At 39.0% G+C, this 16,659-nt stretch overlaps 1 protein-coding gene across 27 annotated transcripts in view; it reads left to right on the forward strand.

Moving 5' to 3' along the window:
- Window positions 1-16,659, forward strand: part of PRIMPOL (primase and DNA directed polymerase) — a 112,631-nt gene that overhangs the window by 68,703 nt on the left and 27,269 nt on the right. For 4 of the 27 annotated variants that reach the window (XM_067022705.1, XM_067022684.1, XM_067022693.1 and 1 more), the window contains exons 1-6: window positions 11-424; window positions 678-761; window positions 5,710-5,945; window positions 7,874-7,971; window positions 8,889-9,018; window positions 15,302-15,449. In XM_067022705.1, the coding sequence (XP_066878806.1) occupies window positions 5,766-5,945; window positions 7,874-7,971; window positions 8,889-9,018; window positions 15,302-15,449 (556 nt within the window). In that variant the 5' untranslated portion in view covers window positions 11-424; window positions 678-761; window positions 5,710-5,765. Of the gene's footprint in view, window positions 1-10; window positions 425-657; window positions 762-831; window positions 1,560-4,451; window positions 4,571-5,706; window positions 5,946-7,873; window positions 7,972-8,888; window positions 9,019-15,301; window positions 15,450-16,659 lie in introns of those variants that run through there. The other 23 variants (XM_067022691.1, XM_067022704.1, XM_067022683.1 and 20 more) reach the window with 16 other exon arrangements.

A 16,659-nucleotide genomic window follows, 5' to 3' on the forward strand; every position in this document is an offset into this window, starting at 1 on the left:
ATCGCCCCCTCACAGTCCCCGCCCCTCCCGAGAACACTGCTCCGCCCGAGAATACCGCCCCTTCACGGGTCCCGCCACGCCTGAGAACGCCGCTCAGCCCGAGAACACCGCCCCTTCACGGGTCCCGCCACGCCTGAGAACGCCGCTCAGCCCGAGAACACCGCCCACTCACGGGTCCCGGGAGCTCCTGGCTTCCAAGCACGCTTCTGGGCCATTCTAGGCCCTTCCCAGCCTCCGCTCCCTTTCAGTCCCCGTCCTGCCCGAGAACGCTGTCGTCTCACGGGCCCGCGCTCTCCTCACTTCCCGCCCCGGCCCCGCCTCCGCGCCAGGTTTGAAGACTCGGTCCCGCCACAGTGGGCGGGTCGCGTGTCCTGCCAGCCGCAGAGGACCCACGGCTTCTTGCCCACGGCGAGCGTCCCTGGAGGTAAACGGAGGGAAACCCGAAGGCCTCGCCGGGCCCCGGGCTCAGGGAGAAGGGAGTCACGGGCGGGCCCTGCGGGAGGACGGGGAGCGGGTCGCGGCCTGCCGGTAGTCCCCGCTTCCCCTCGGGCAACCGGAGGCCTTCCCTTAGGTCACCCCGAATTCCCTGTTCCGAAACCAAAAGCTTTAACCGCCCTGCTGGGCCTCCGCCTGTCTTGGGTCACGAACTCTTTTCAGACTCTGAGTCATTTTCGCAGAAGAATGTACCAACCCAATTGAGCACGAAATTCTCCATCAAGTTTCAAGAGGTTCAGGACATGCTGACAAGTCAGAGGCCCCAGGTGAAGAACTCGCCCACTTCCAGCACTTTTGTTTACTTGGGTATTAATCAGGGCGCTGTTTTGTTCACAGATATACATCGTTCTGAGTATGGCTACCGTTCCTTGAGTGCTTATCTGTGTTCTCACATTGTGGCAATGCATTTTCTTTTTCTTTCAGCAACCCCTGCAGGTAGGAATTCCAGTTTGCACCTGGGCTTAATTAAAATGCTAAGTAGTTCGCCCTTGTTAAGGGCTACACGAGTTAAACTCAGATCCCGGGAATAAAAGCTAGGCCTTTATCCCTGCCAAGTTGAGAGCGGACCAGTGTTTGGCAGTCCTTTTTCTGCTGCAGTAAAACTGAAGAATAGGACCCACTCCCAACCTGCGCAGTGGTTGGCATGCAGTTATTTGTAAGGCGGGCACTAGTGTACTAGTTTTTTTTAACCAGTCCTGTTACCCCGTACTGATGCTCAAACCCCTTCCTGTGCTAAACTTTCTTACCAAAATTGTGCTCTAGTTAAAGCAGGGGCAACAGCAGCGGTTTTCTGTTTTTTGTGGAAATGACACTTAATCGTTTGGGGAAACCTTAATTATAGTAAAATAGATGGCTAGAAGCAATGTCGGAAGTTTCTTTCTACAGAGCTGTCTCAGAGGTGGCAGAACCTGATCTGGGCCTGGGAGGGGAAGACTTCAGGAAGGGTGGGTGGGGCATTCCAGGAGGGCAACACGCAGGAGGGCTCCCGGAGTGGGCCAGGTGCAGGTCGTGGCCATCATCATTCATTCGGTGAGAAGGCTGAACAAGACGAAATCGAATACCGGGTAAGTGGTTGAGGGCCAGATTCTGGAGAGTTTGGACTTCCTGAGGTAAACTTTAGCGTGCATTAAGTGATGCTCTGAATCATTAATGAGTGTCCCTAGGCAAAGCTATGAAAATGGTCTTTTAAAAAATTGACTGGCATATAGTTGATTTACAATGTTAATGAGTTCGTTTCAGGTGTAGAGCAGAGTGATTCAGTTATGCATATAGTCGTTCTTTTTCAGATTCTCATATAGGTTATCACAGAGTATTGAGTAGAGCCCCTGTGCTGTACAGTAGGCCCTTGTTGGTTATCCGTCTCAGATAGTAGTGGGTGTGTGTTCATCCCAAGCTCCTGATTTACAACCCCCCCCACGCCCCCCCATTTCCTCTTTGGTAACCATGAGTTTGTTTTAAATATCTGGAAGCCTGTTTCTGTTTTGTAAATAAGTTTATTTGTATCATTTTTAAAAAAAAATTAGATTCCACACATGAGTGATATCATATGATATGTCTTTCTCTGTTTGACTTCACGTAGTATGATAATCTCTAGGTCCATCCATGTTGCTGCAAATGGCATTATTTCGTTTTTTTTAATGGCTGAGTAATATTCCATTGTATATGTGTACCACATGTCTTCATCCATTCTTCTGTTGATGGACATTTAGGTTGCTTCCATGTCTTGGCTGTTGAAAATGGTCTTAAGGGTGATTAGTCTGGCAGAATTAGGCTCTTTGGATGGGAGATCCTGTGGGGATGGTAGAAAGGTAGAACTGGAAAAAACAGTGTACCACTGGATGTTTTCCTTATAGGAGACTTTTGGGAAATTTAAATATGAGTTACTCTGTTCAAGCATAGACAGGCAAGGTGACTGAAGTAGGAAAAAAAAAAGAAAAAGCCAATTAGCATATTTAATAATTTTGTAAGGTGTTATTCATCTGGGAAGTAAACTATTATTACTGTAAATGAAGTTTAATCACAGTTTATTATGAATACTTTAGCAGTGGGAGAAATAGTATAAATGTATTACAAGAGCCATAAACGGAATTATATTAAGAAAACATTGCCAAATACCAGAACATTACTAAATATTAGAACTGGAACATATATGCAGAAAACACAAGATACTGTTGAATCTATTCTCAGGCCAGAGGGAGAAGTTCGAGTTGGGGAATAGGAATTGACTTGTGATTAGACAAGAAAAGAAATGAGGAGAACTGGGCTAGAGAGAGCTGTGCGAGGAAGGCTTCAGCTGCCCCTAGAAGCCAGTAGTCGTGAACCATGGGCCGCATGGTCCAGCTGCTCCTGGGGACCAGGCCGTCAAGTGTCGCCGATAAACAAGGCTAGGCATGAACCTCTGGAAGCCAGGGCTGCTTAGGTCGGCTCAGTCATCTCTTCACCCTCACTCTCACTGTCCCTTCCCCTGCTACAGTTACTCTAAAAAGACGAAGCCAACCTCTTTTCTAGCCTGACCACCTTTAGTTGTGAAACTGGTATCAAAAATGGTTAAACATTCCCGTGCGATGCTAAGAAATAAATAATAGAGCTCTTAAGCCTGCTATTTTAAAATACAACAAATATTTTTCTTTGGGTCTTGGAAACGGCTACAAAAGTAGTTATGGTCCCTGTGTGAAAAGGGGTTTTCATGTGTAATTATATGTATATAAAAAAAGATCGCACTATTTCCCCACGAGCATTTCTGAAATGGTGATATGTTCTCCCAGGGGGTAGGGATGAGGAATATGATAGTCCCAAACCAGAATGCCAGATGCCTTCCTGTTCTCCATTTCCTTTGCTTTTAATATTCAACCCTGCTGCTTGAATAGTCTAAGCCCCAGTTGTCTTTCAGCCCAGCTGTTAAAATTTTAAAACTGTGCAGAGAACAAGGGGGCATAACATATTTGAGCTTCTCTTTTTTTTTTCTGTTGACATGTGTGGTTTCCTCAGTCTAGTAAGTGTTAATTAAACTGGTTTTCCATTGTGACTATGACTTTCATATATGATATACTCCCATGGTCATACCAATATTTTTACAAAACCAGAAAAAATTTTCCCAGTGTCATTGTAACTAAGTGTGAACATCCACATGGTTATTTCTCGTCAGTTATTTGCTAGATACTAGAGTCATAATTCACCTCTGATCACATTATGTGTTTCTTTTCTTCGTTAAGTAATTGATGGGCTTTATTGAAAGTTAGTTTCTTAGAAGAAAGTTTCTCAGTTAGGTTGTCTAAATGGAGGGGATTTTTATCTGTGTTTGAAGCAGATTAAATAAACTAATACTCAGAATCTATCTAGCAGTAAGGAGCCCTGTCACATATATTGAAAAATTAACACAGTTGTATTAAAAATTGCCCCATCTCTTCAAGCCAAAGAAATTGTATTCCTTTCCTAGGCATATCTTATGAAATTTATGTTGATAGCTTTAGAATTTTATTTGTTTCTTGGTTTATAATTTATAACATCCATGTGGATTAAGTGTAATTCTGAGGGTATAACTTAAGTCTTATGGTTGAAGTCAAATTTGAAGTCTATGGATAATATGCCTTTTTTTCTAACAATGCATGAGGATATTCCTACCCTCTCTTAATCTTTTTGGGTGATTCTATTTTTCTTTCCAGGGAATATTTAATTTGCCAGTGAGTTTATCTTGCAAAGTTTTCTGCTAAAATTCAAGAGCATATTTATCAATGCAAGTACTAGATAGGCATTGACAAAGGTGATTAGGGATTTTATCTTCAAATGCTTTAGTGTATGATATTACATCACTTAAAACCTAATATATCTGTTTTCTACATACATAAATTACAACATAGATGATATTAGTGAAGAAGGAAACTATTAGTTATTTCTATTTCTGTGTAAAACCCAGGCCCAAACTGGCTGGCTTTAAAAACAAGTTAATTTTTTCTTAGAGTTCTGTGGGTTGCCTGGGCAGTTTGCTGGATCTCTCACCTGAACTCACTCAGGCTTACTCAAGCATTGAATTCAGATGATGGCTGGATGATCCAAAATGGCTTGACTCACGTATCTGGTAATTGGTGCTTGCTATCAGCTGGGGTACCTTGGTTCTTCTCCAGATGGCCTTTTATCCTCTGTGAGGCTAGAGTTACAGCATGATGATCTCAGAGCAGGACTCCATGATAGCCAAATCGAATGCAAAAGCACTTATTAAACCTCTGCTTGCTTCACATTTGTCGATGTGACGTTGGCCATAGCAAGTCACTTGGCCAAGAGTCTGTATGGGAGTGGGCTTAGATGGCATCTCTTGATGGCAGGAATGCCAGAGAATTTGTCCCCATTTTTTTCTCTATACTGGAAGCTTTTCCGCCCTCTTCTAAAAACCTATCCTTTTTCCTTTGTAAGTAAACTGTAATCCCAAATTGGAAAGGTATTGCCTGGTCCCCTTACTTTGGCATGGCTAACATGGAAGCAGTGTATGCAAACAAAAACATGTATCATTAGGAAGCAAGGGTTGAAATGTAATCATTTCAATTGACTGATCACAGAAGTAGTCATTAAGTTAACAGATTAACATTTATTCTTTTTTTTTCAAGTCATGCTTATGATTACTGTACATCCCAAACCAAAACTAGCCAGTATTGTAACTCCCAGTCATACACTGGTTATCCTCCCAACTAATAGTCGTTTGGGTAGAAGAAAAGAGCAGTGGGCAGGAAAAAGAGGAAAAGGGAGCTAAGAACTAGACAGTGGTGCCTAGAAATGAATTCTGCACTAAGAAATGATAGCACTGGAATGGTGCCCGCCATCTGGGTGAGGTACATGGCACCTGATGCAACAAAATGGTTATAATAAAAACCATAGTGGTGCAAAAAACTCATTTACATGAGGCATTGGAATTTGCAAAACATTTTCATGTCTTATGACGTGTATCCTCAAGATGACTACATAAAGATCATGTTGATTCCCATTTTGCAGCTGATTACAATTTAGGGAGCTTCATTAACCTGTTCAAAACTGCAGCACTATTAGACGGAAGAGCCAGGGTCTAAAGGTTTCTGATAACCAGCCCTGTCCTTGTTTCACAACAAAACTTCATGCAAAACATAAACTGTAAAGCAAAGAAATAAGCAGAAATGAGCTTTGAAGTTTTACCAAACAAAATACATTTTAAACAAAGAAACTGGCGTCCATGTTTGTTTATTTTAGTAGTAATTGACAGAGATCCTACCTGGGATAGGATTTAGTCTCCCCATACTTCTGAACCAATGGAGAGAAAATGGGAAGCAAAACTGAAGCAAATTGAAGAACGAGCATCCCATTATGAGAGGGAACCATTGCCCTTGGTGTACAGACCAAGATTGTCTAAGCCAGAAGAACCACCATCCATTTGGAAACTATTTCATCGGCAAACTGAAGCTTTTAATTTTGTTAAAAGTTGCAAACAGGTAATTTTTTTCATCTTTTTTTAGGGCTACTATACCTTAGGATTTCCAAAAAAATCTGTTGTTTGTCTTCATTTCAGTCAACATATTTTACCAGAAGAATTTAATTGCGATCTTTTTGTACTATTAGGAAAGATATCCATGAATCACTAACCATTTACTTTACATTAATAATGAAAAAAATGACATATCTAATGCCAAATAGTTTAAAAAATTTGTAATGACAGAGAAATGAAGCTATGCTTAGAGGAGAAGTGACTATTCATGGACTGAAAAATAATAGAATGAGGGTAAGAGTTAAACTAAAATAATACCCACAGAAATATCAGGAAATGAGTAAGTAGAGTGTGAGGTTTTTTTTTTTTTTTTTTTTTTGTCTGCGTTGGGTCTCTGTTGCTGCACATGGGCTTTCTCTAGTTGTGGCGAGCGGGGGCTCCTCTTCATTGCAGTGCGAGGGCTTCTCATTGCGGAGCACAGGCTCTAGGCGTGCGGGCTTCAGTAGTTGTGGCTTGTGGGCTCTAGAGCACAGGCTCAATAGTTGTGGCGCACAGGCTTAGCTGCTCCGCAGCATGTGGTATCTTCCCGGACCAGGGCTTGAACCTGTGTCCCCTGCATTGGAAGGCAGATTCCTAACTACTGCGCCACCAGGGAAACCCAGAGTGTGAGATTTTAAGGATGAAATTAGGGATTGGAGATTTGAATTTAAACAATCGCAAATGAAAATGTCTCAAATGTCATAGCTTAGAGTTAATAAGCCCTAAAACTTAAATCATAGTACCAAAGCACACGTTTTTATCTTTCTACTGTCCTTTTTTGTGCTTTGGAGTAGTAGAGTGGATTTATCATAATTTCCAACACATTAGGAAAGTGGGAGGAAGAAGTGCTTGCTACATGCTAGCCTCACAAAGGGAATGGTTCTCAAAAATAAGCAGGTGTGTATTGCACATCTTTTTTGTTGGGCACTGTGGGGAATATAAAGAAATATAATGAAAAGATGCATCTATCCAACATAAATCCAGCATAAATATGTTGTGATTCTGAAAATTGATTATATATAAAAACTCAAAATGCTAGAAGTTTATGAGGAGGAGGACCTTCTTTCCCTGGTAAACAGAAGCTCGCTCATATCTCATCAGAATAGTTTAGGAAATAGAAGAAAAGCCTTTTGTGTGCATTTTGTGTAACCCTAATTCAGGTATCAGAATTAAAATACAGATTCACTTAATCTTGACTTTAAAAAAATATAGCTGTATGATTGCTGGATTTACCAATCATCAGTTTATAAAATTTATCTCGAGAAGATTTTTAATAGGGCCGGGTAACTTAGTCTTTTTATGATTTCTCTCATGAAAATGGAAGTTTAGTTCCTTTATAGGCTCAACAGCTACCTTTAGCCAAGTGGAAGCAAAAGAACTTGTGTATTCCTTTTCTGTGAGAAACAATAATTTATAGTTACTTGTTCTGCATTTTAAAACTTTCCTTTAGCTTTTAAGATTTACATACAAATATATTTTTTAAAATGGTTCTCGTGTATTTTTATATACTGTAGGAAATTTATTAACTTTAGTCCAAATTATTTACAATAATGTTCAGGTAGTTTTAAAAAATAAGTTCTTTTTCATAAACTGGCAGATAAAACTATAATAGGAAGTCAAACGAGTGACTGAAAAATAATTTTTCTTTTTTTTTTTGTTTTAGTCTGGATGTTCTAATTGTTTCTGCCTTGAACATGTATTAGCTGAGTGACTAAATATAAAATACACATAACTAGATTTTGATTGGCATAGATTTAGTGATTCATTTTCTTGTTTTCAATAATACAAATGTTCCAGTTTTTGAAAAATAAAATCTTTATGAACATTTAATAGCTACAGTTGATTTTAAGTTTGCATTTTACTAATTTTTTGAATATTATTTTTGGTTTTATAAAGGACGTTCGTGTATTTGCTTTGGAATACAAAGTGGGCAATGGACAACGTATTTACCTTGTAACAACGTATGCTCAACTTTGGTTTTACTATGAATCCCGGTAAGTAGCTTTTAAAGGACAACACATTAAATTACATTTCCTTCATCTGGAAATGCTTGTGAAGTTAAATCAGGCTGCCTTGGCTTTCATAGTTCTCGGTCACGCAGTTAGTTACTACTTTACCTTTAGAATTGAATTCTGGAGTTTCCTTGTGATAGCAGCACTGAATTATCTCACCAGGTGCTAGGAGAGAGGAATTGCGTGTGTTTTGAATTCCTGTATCACGTGGTGACACAGTTCCCACCATCACTTTTCTTTGTTCAAATTACTGTGAACCTTTTATTTGTATATGATGCCACTAAGCAGTTTATCATTTACTAATCAAGTCAGCATTTCTTCTTAATAACCCATCTTAAAGTCATACCTCTTGATACCAGTGAGAATGAAACTCACTGGTGAGCAGTGAGTGAAATGAAATGCACCTGTGAGCATTGAAAGCTCATTGAAGTCAGGTGATTCAGAATGTATGTAACCAGTTTTTAAAATATTCCTAATGAAAATATGGAACTTAAAAATTCTCATTAAAAAATTCATGGAATCCCAAGAATATGTGATTGTGGGAACACAGTTTGAGAAAGTTCTTAAACAAAATTTGCTTCATGGTGATACCAAAAACAAATGTAGAAGTGTTACCTGATATCAAAATTATCTGTGAATAAATAACAGTATGAAGTTGACTATATTTTCCAGTGAAATAATGTTACAGAAAATGATTGTTACATCTTGTTTGATGGAAACTCTTGATACTGTGTTCCTAAACCTGTGGCAAGCAGTTGTTCACTTTATCTTGTCTTCATTATGTCATAGTTACCTGTCATTAAATCACAGTTAATATACTATCTTGAGATACAAGAGCAACTTCTGTGATTTAAAATGTGTGAGATCTAAACCTAACAATCTTGAATTATTCAATTCAGAAGAAATCTCTTACACTGCTATGAAGTCATTCCTGAAAATGCTGTGTGCAAGCTTTATTTTGATTTGGAATTTAACAGACTTGCCAATCCAGGAGCTGATGGGAAAAAGATGGTTGCATTACTCATTGAGGTAAATTACAGACTCAGGTTTTTCTCCTTATATCTACCTGTATATCTTTTCATTCACTCATTCAGTCATTAAATGAATCCAACCTGTGTAATATATAGGTTCTGTGTTTCTCCTCCTTTTTCTTGTTACTCTTCCTTTTGACTTCGTTTCCTAATGTCACTTCTCTGAGTAAACTTCTGAAAAGGAGGAAGGTTCAGTTTATGTCCATATATTCAGTAATATTGCTATATCAAAAAAAAACTGAGAGGACTTCCTGGTGGTGAAGTGGTTAAGAATCCGCCTGCTAATGCAGGGGACACGGGTTCGAGCCCTGGTCTGGGAAGATCCCACATGCCGCGGAGCAACTAAGCCTGTGCACCACAACTACTGAGCCTGCGCTCTAGAGCCCACGCGCTGCGAGTACTGAAGCCCCTGCGCCTAGAGCCCGTGCTCTACAACAGAAGCCCCTGCAATGAGAAGCCCACGCACCGCAATGAAGAGTAGCCCCCGCTTGCCGCAACTAGAGAAAGCCCACACACAGCAACGTAGACCCAGTGCAGCCAAAAATAAAAACATTAAAAAACCCCCAAAAAACTGAGAAAGGTGGCAGTTTGGGAATTTTCTGTTTCTTAATTATATATTCTTTTGCATTACAAATAGTTGACTCTGGTGAAGATTAGGTGAAGTAATTTTTACTGAAAAATTGAGTACTAAGGTAAACTTCAAGAAAATTATTATTATTATTATTATTTTTTGCGGTACGCAGGCCTCTCACCGCTGTGGCCTCTCCCGCTGCGAAGCACAGGCTCAGGACGCGCAGGCTCAGTAGCCACGGCTCACGGGCCTAGCTGCTCTGCGGCATGTGGGATCTTCCCGGAGCGGGGCACGAACCTGTGTCCCCTGCATCGGCGGTGGACTCTCAACCACTGCGCCACCAGGGAAGCCCCCAAGAAAATTGTGATAAAAATAGTATCAGAAGTTTTGAGCTGGCAGAAATTTTGGCAACTGTTCTGTCTTACTTCGTCATAAATGAGGAAGCTAAAGCCTAGAGAGACTCAATTCCAACTCCAGGTCCAACAACTAGTTACTGGCAAAACCTGGTCTAGAACTACAGTGATCATTGCTCTTTGTTTTTCACAAAGAGAAAAAGTGTAGTTCTAGTATATGTATATATATATATATATATTTTTTTTTTTTTTCTTTTTTCTTTTTGGCGGTACGCGGGCCTCTCATTGTTGTGGCCTCTCCCGTTGCGGAGCACAGGCTCCGGACGCGCAGGCTCAGCGGCCATGGCTCACGGGCCCAGCCGCTCTGCGGCATGTGGGATCTTCCCGGGCCGGGGCACCAACCCGCGTCCCTGCATTGGCAGGCGGACTCTCAACCACTGCACCACCAGGGAAGCCCTAGTATATATTTTTGATTTAGCAGTGTCAACCAGGAAGTTAGTAATAAAAGGAATATGGGCTTATGCAACTAAGCTCTATTAGGTTCGTTTATAAAATCTTTTAAGATTGTATTAAGGTGTACTAAAATTATATTGACTATTATTTGGCCTCAGAGTAGGTATTAACATTATTTTTTGTTTTAGATATTAACTGTAGATGACTCATTTTATGTTAAAAATACATCCAAATTAAAATGTTTTTGATTAAAAATATCTGCTGATTTTGTCGGATCACTAAATGTTTTATTTTAAATTTATTTGAAAAATGTATGCAAATACTGTTTTCAAAAAAATCATAATGTCAGCTTTCTCCTGACTTTGAAGCAAAAGAAATATACATAAGTTCCCCCCAGCCCTCCCAAAAAGAACAGAAAAGTTATGTTTTTCTTGAGATAGCCATTAGACCCTTAAAAATTAATTTAAATGTTTTATTTCATTATAGTTGGTAAGTTGTATTTACTTTTTAACCTTAATTACATTTTTAATAATCCATAGATATTGACTCTTTTCTACTGTATGATACACTTCTACAGTCTAAGGTAGGATTTGTTATGTGGGCTCTGTGTGGCCAACAAGGAATTAAGATTCAGAGATTTTCACTGGCATTTTAATATGGTGATACTGTTAAAAAAGAAGTATTAGTACTTCATTGTATTAGAAACTAGAAACTTATCCCTAATGGAATCAACACTAGTGCAAATCCTATTTGTAACAAGAATAAACACTGGTATGGTAAAGAGCATGTAGGTGTTTAAATTTTTTTCCTCCTAATTCTTTATACAATCTTATCCAAATTAGTCTTGAACAACTAATCTTTAACATCAACAAAAATTGGAAAAGGTTGTAGAAATCTGAGCTTAAAATTACACAGCATTTTTATTTAACATGCTTATGTTGGTAGAAAAGTTATTAGGATTATTTTACTTAATGTAACCTTTACAAATGATTATATTGAAATTAATTTCGTTTACTGGTTACTTTGTATGTAATAAGTGTATAATACAGTAAGTACTTTTCTTTTAGCATCTCTGTGTGAGGAGGCATAAGTTAGGTTAGCTGTTATCATAACAGATGGTTAATAAATAACTGACTAATAATAACTAGTGATAATATGTAATGCCCTTTGATACTGACAGTTTTTAACTGACAATTCCAGTAAGCCACTTCTGCCAGATGGAATGACTTCTGGTGCTAAAGCATTTTATAAAACTGTTGACAGGTAACATTGCTCAAATCATATATTTTTAACTTCTGGATTTTACAACTTAAATATTTAAATAAATTAAAAACTTTTTAAAAGTTGAGGTATAATTGATTTGCGATATTATATTAGTTTCAGGTGTACAACAGTGATTCAAAATTTTTACTGACTATACTCCATTTATAGTATTATAAAATATTGACTATATTCTCTGTAACTTAAAATTTTATTTAAAATTTAACTTGGGGGAAAGAACTTAAGGGGACTATGATTACTTTTATTATCTACAGTTATTACATTTATTCTGTATAGCTCCAAAGTGCATAAGTAGACTTTATTCATTTATCAAAATTTTTTCAGCCTCTTAGTGTCAATGGCTAGCCCAAAGAGACATGATTTCTGCCTTCACAGAATTTATCATGTAATGGAGGATAATAAGTTAGGATAGATTTAGCTGCCGTAATAAAGACCTAAAATTAAAGGGGCATAAACAAGATAGAAAGTTATTTCTCTCATGTAACACCTGGATGTGGCTCCATTGTAGTAGGGGACTAGGCTTGTTGCTTTGCTCTTCCTGAGATGCCATTATTTACATTGTCCAAGATGGCTCCACACCTCTGTGTCTACATTTTAGACAGTAGAAAATGGGGAAGGGGTGAGCATGCCCCTTTCCTTTAAGATTATAATGTAGAAGTAGAATATTTTCCTAATGCTTACATCCTGTTGGCCAGAGCTTAGTCACATGGCCACTTACTCCCTTACTGCAAGGGAGTCTGGGGAACATGGTCTTTATTCTCGATGACCTCATATCTAGCTAATCATCAGGGTTCTATTTCTACAGAAGCAGGAGAGAACAGATCCTGAGGGATATTCTCTATGATATAGAGGAAACCTATTAAAATAATCACAAAAATTGCAGCTGTGTAAGTACTACAAATAGAGGTAGAATATATATGGGGCAATTTGATGTACATAAGGAAATTGAGGAAGCCTTCTCTGAGAAAGAATTTACTGAAGAAGAGTAGGATCAGAGAGCATGATGGGAGGTGGTATGCTATAATACCAAAATAACATTAATAAACACAATTTATTGCATAACTATTCGGTATCTAAGTGTTCGGCAGTGAACAGACATTTTTGCTAATCCCAAGATAACCCTGTGTGGTGTTTCTTTTTTTTTTTAAACATCTTTATTGGAGTATAATTGCTTTACAATGGTGTGTTAATTTCTGCTTTATAACAAAGTGAATCAGTTATACATATGGAGATACACGTATCTCTTCCCTCTTGTGTCTGTCTCCCTCCCATCCTCCCTGTCCTGCCCCTCTACGTGGTCACAAAGCACCAAGCTGATCTCCCTGTGCTATGCGGCTGCTTCCCACTAGCTATCTATTTTACATTTGGTAGTGTATATATGTCCACGCCACTCTCTCACTTTGTCCCAGCTTACCCTTCCCCCTCCCTGTATCCTCAAGTCCAGTCTCTAGTAGGTCTGCCTCTTTATTCCCGTCTTGCCCCTAGGTTCTTCATGACCTTTTTTTTTTAAATATTCCATATATATGTGTTAGCATATGGTATTTGTTTTTCTCTTTCTGACTTACTTCACTCTGTATGACAGACTCTAGGTCCATCCACCTCACTACAAATAACTCAATTTCGTTTCTTTTTATGGCTGAGTAATATTCTGTTGTATGTATGTGCCATATCTTCTTTATCCATTCATCTGTTGATGGACACTTAGGTTGCTTCCATGTCCTGGCTGTTGTAAATAGTGCTGCAATGAACATTTTGGTGCATGACTCTTTTTGAATGATGGTTTTCTCAGGGTATATGTGCAGTAGTGGGATTGCTGGGTTGTATGGTAGTTCCATTTTTAGTTTTTTAAGGAACCTCCATACTCTTCTCCATAGTGGCTGTATCAGTTTACATTCCCACCAACAGTGCAAGAGGGTTCCCTTTTCTCCACACCCTCTCCAGCATTTATTGTTTCTAGATTTTTTGATGATGCCCATTCTGACCGGTGTGAGATGATATCTCATTGTAGTTTTGATTTGCATTTCTCTAATTAATGATGTTGAGCATTCTTTCATGTGTTGGCAATCTGTAAATCTTTGGAGAAATGTCTGTTTAGGTCTTCTGCCTGCTTTTGGATTGGGTTGTTTGTTTTTTTGATATTGAGCTGCACGAGCTGCTTGTAAATTTTGGGGATTAATTCTTTGTCAGTTGCTTCATTTGCAAATATTTTCTCCCATTCTGAGGGTTGTCTTTTGGTCTTGTTTATGGTTTCCTTTGCTGTGCAAAAGCTTTTAAGTTTCATTAGGTCCCATTTGTTTATTTTTGTTTTTATTTCCATTTCTCTAGGAGGTGGGTCAAAAGGGATCTTGCTGTGATTTATATCATAGAGTGTTCTGCCTATGTTTTCTTCTAAGAGTTCGATAGTGGCTGGCCTTACATTTAGGTCTTTAATCCATTTTGAGTTTATTTTTGCATATGGTGTTAGGGAGTGTTTTAATTTCATTCTTTTACATGTAGCTGTCCAGTTTTCCCAGCACCGCTTATTGAAGAGGCTGTCTTTTCTCCCCTGTATATTCTTGCCTCCTTTATCAAAGATAAGGTGACCATATGTGCATGGGTTTATCTCTGGGCTTTTTGTCCTGTTCCATTGATCTACATTTCTGTTTTTGTGCCAGTACCATACCTGTGTGGTGTTTCTTAGTACCTTCGTTTTGCAAAAGAGAAGACAGGCTTCAGGAGAAGGGACTTGTCCTGTGGCTGCACAGCTAATTCTTTTAAGCAGTTACATGTGCCAAGCGTTGGGACAACTCTTTACTCTCATTTTCTCTTTGCTCCTTACAACAACCTGAAATGTTAGGTTCTATTATTATCCCATTTTGCAGTTGAGGAATGTTAGGTTTGGACTTGACTAAAGTGATAGAGCTGGTAAGTAGCAAAGCCAGAAGTCAAACCTTTCTGACTCCTAATCGTGTGCTCGTAACCCTGCGCTTGCTACCTTCCTATAATGCGTAACTGCTTTCATTACTAGCATCAGCTAGCCCTGGAGGCCACATTCTTGGATGTAGATTTGGGCTCAGTGTGCGTGAGGAACTTTCTGAAAACTAAAACTATAAACAATGGAATTGTGACTTTAACTCATAGATAATATTTAAAGAGATGCTTAGGACTTCCCTGGTGGCACAGTGGATAAGACTCTGTTGCTCCCAGTGCAGGGGGCCTGGGTTCAATCCCTGGTCAGGGAACTAGATGCCACATGCATGCAGCAACTGAGGAGCCCACCTGCCGCAACTAAGACCTGGTGCAACCAAACAGCAAATAAACAAATAAATAAATACATAAATAAAATGTATAAAAAGAGGTGGTTAAAAAGAAGTATTTTTATTGTGATTTTAGAGATTAATGTATAAGATAAATTGAATTCTGAGAGGCCTTTAACCCTGAGAGCCTATGCATTATTTAACATAAACATGTATAGTAATTTAAATATGTATATTTCAGTACATAAGTAATTCAGTTAAATTGTTATGTCATAATCTGATATCAAAATAAAAAACAGATTAGACTTGTAAGATATTTGAATTTTGCTCATGGAAAAATTTTAAAACAAAAAATACTAATTATTGATGTTTTACTTGTGTTTTCAGCATGTTTGTAAAGCACTTCAACAGTTTTACAGGGTTAGTTGTTCAGCTGAAGATGTTCTCAACTTGGATTCTAGCACCAATGAAAAATTTAGCCGCCATTTAATATTTCAACTCCATGATGTGGCATTTAAAGATAATATTCATGTTGGTAAGCGTACTGTTTTTTCTAAAAAGTCACAATTATATTAAAAACTTATGCTTTCCTTTCCTCTTAAAGTTTTGTATTTGTCAGGTTTTATGGTCATTAACCTGTCCTAAAAAAATGAGTCATGATTTTTCATGTTTTCAGGATTTGCCTTTAGTTGTAGATCTATCTTCCTATTCTAGATTCATTTTAGACACATTAATGTACTCAGGATATCCTTGGCATTAGTGCCTCTTGCTGTAGATACTGGGATGGCCATGCATGCCCTGGTCCTGGTGTCTGTTCCAACAGGAGTCATTTCAGAAGTTTTCTGGGTAATGCAGGAGAGGCCTAATTCAAGTGTTATCTCTGATACCTCAGATCTGGATTTCTGACCTTTGCTTTAGCCTTGCCTTTAGCTTTTAGTACATGAGAACTGGGCTTGGGTTCCAGGCCACACTCATGAAGCCTTGTTTATTGTTCCAGGCCAAACCTTAGGGTTGGAGAGAAGTGTAGATGTGTAAGCCTGAAAGTGTAACCAGAGGATTAATTCCAGGACTGGACATTTAGAGATATAGGCCCAGGTATAAAATGAAGTCAGTCCAAAGGGTAACAAATAGGTAGAAAGGGAACACTGAAAACCAAGGTCTGAATAAAAGCCAAAATCCTGAGTGTATATCAGAGCAGGGGTAGGGCAAGCAGACGATTGACTGAAGTTCAGGCAACAGGTAATCCATTTCAGAACAAGTGTCTGACAGTTTCCAGGGTACCCAGGGCAAAAGGCATGAACATAGTCAATAAAAGACTGGCATGAAAGTCAACGTCTTATTGCTAGATTAGGGTAACACTAGGTCACAGTGGCCTAGTGTGCTGTATACCTAGGACTCCTTATTATCTCCCCATTTTCTGTTAGCTTAGTTGGACATTTCTTCTCTGTCTCTTTCTTTCATCCCTTGGATATTAGTAATTGTTGAATCTGTCCTTGTCCCTTTGTTCACTCCATCTGTAACCTTAATGATCATCCACTGTCATGGCTTCCATTCCCGTCTGTGTGTTGATGGCTCTCAAGTCTTTCTCTGCAGCCAAGACTGTTCTCCCGTTGAACATCCCCACTCAGACACTTGAAACTCAGCGTGTCCTAGACCAGTCTCCTCATCTTTTCTCCCACACTTGCTCTTTCTCCTGTGAGGTGTATATCCGAGTGGTATGACCATTCACCCAGTTACCCAAGTGG

Source organism: Kogia breviceps, chromosome 20, assembly GCF_026419965.1.
Source record: "Kogia breviceps isolate mKogBre1 chromosome 20, mKogBre1 haplotype 1, whole genome shotgun sequence".
NCBI lineage: Eukaryota > Metazoa > Chordata > Mammalia > Artiodactyla > Physeteridae > Kogia > Kogia breviceps.